At 45.5% G+C, this 1,482-nt stretch overlaps 1 protein-coding gene across 1 annotated transcript in view; it reads left to right on the top strand.

Annotated features, from left to right (window-relative positions):
- Window positions 1–1,482, top strand: part of LOC146592924 (DNA polymerase epsilon catalytic subunit A-like) — a 41,009-nt gene that overhangs the window by 20,859 nt on the left and 18,668 nt on the right. Inside the window, 3 exon segments of the mRNA XM_085310172.1 lie at window positions 457–600; window positions 1,009–1,111; window positions 1,251–1,426. Of these exon segments, the coding sequence (XP_085166298.1) occupies window positions 457–600; window positions 1,009–1,111; window positions 1,251–1,426 (423 nt within the window).

The raw sequence follows: 1,482 nt of genomic DNA, 5'->3' as shown, positions 1-1,482 counted from the left end.
GCACACATATTGGTGTTGTATAACAACTTTCTTCAGCTTTGAGTTCTGCCCCATGTACATCTGTGCCTTATTTCCCATATTAATAAAGAACTGGCATAGGCTGGAGGCAAGGCTGATTTTTCTCATCCTGAATATGTCTGGTGAGACACCACATGTTAAAAGATGCCTGTTTAGACTCATTTTATACTCCATGGAGAGAGACAGGAAAAACTTATCTGTAGACATTTGCAGTGTAGATGAAATCTATCTTGGAGGTCCAAAAGAAAACCTTAAATGGTGGCTAAAGAAGACTCGCCGCTGCCACTCTTCTTAATCCTATTCCTTTAGTTCTTCATACTCTTCCTCTGTTCCCCAGAATCAGTGGCAGGTGTCTCTGTGCATGTCGGAAGCAAAGGACCAAATATAGTGCCTATGTGACTGCATCATTAATTCCTTCTTGTTTGAATTTTGCTTTTTTACATCTCCCTGCAGGTTTGCAATGAAATCAAAGTCAAGCTGAATTCCTTGAAGGATGTTCCTAACCGAATTGAATGCCCCCTTATCTAYCATTTAGATGTAGGGGCCATGTACCCCAACATTATTCTGACCAACAGATTGCAGGTGGGTAACCTCAGTCCAGTCAGGAAGGCGTCTTCTGTTTTGTCTTGCAGATGGTCTAGGTAGTCCCTCCGATTTGATCCCCCTTAATGGCAAACGATAAACTTTCTGCCCTGGGCAGGGAGATAAAATAAGGCTAGGTTTGAAATCCAGTCAGGCTGTTACAGTTGCCAGGTGTACAGAGCCAAAAGGTCTGTCCAAGATAGAGCAATAGCTTTAGCTGGCTTCTTCCAAAGAATAGTCATTGTTTTTGCTGTTCTAAAAAGCTTCTAGAAAGGAGAACTTACTGGACATCATCTCTGTGATGTTCACATTTGTGTTCTTCTACTACCCAACATCTGTTCATTCTGGCATATATCACTGGAGACGGTTCTGTTTTCTCTAACATGGGTGTGTCTGACCTGTGTCCAGCCCTCAGCAATGGTGGATGAGGCCACGTGTGCTGCCTGTGACTTCAACAAGCCAGGTGCTAACTGTCAGCGCCGGATGACTTGGCAGTGGAGAGGAGAATTCAGTAAGTGTAATTCTGCTGTCTGCTTTGTCAAGTTCCCTGTTGCATGGCAGCACGGGTAGACCTTGCGGTGGGAGCTGAAGCCACAGAGACCACTTCCTGTTCCTCCCCTGGAAAGCTCCTAGTTGCTATTCCTTTGCAGTGCCTGCAAGCCGCAGCGAGTATCACCGCATCCAGCAACAACTGGAGTCTGAGAAGTTTCCTCCTCTGTATCCAGATGGAGCACCCCGGGCGTTCCACGAGCTTTCCCGTGAAGAGCAGGCCAAGTATGAGAAGAAGCGACTGGCAGGTAAAAATAAATGGCGTTATGTGGAGCAGGTTTTTGCTGCCTAGACTATAAACACATCATTAATTACTTCTCTCTCAGGTCTGGG

This window comes from Rhea americana, unplaced genomic scaffold (assembly GCF_003343005.1).
Source record: "Rhea americana isolate MKP2758 unplaced genomic scaffold, rheAme1 scaffold_312, whole genome shotgun sequence".
NCBI classification, from domain to species: domain Eukaryota; kingdom Metazoa; phylum Chordata; class Aves; order Rheiformes; family Rheidae; genus Rhea; species Rhea americana.
Note: the sequence above shows the minus strand (reverse complement) of the source record. Positions and strands in the feature narration are given on the sequence as shown.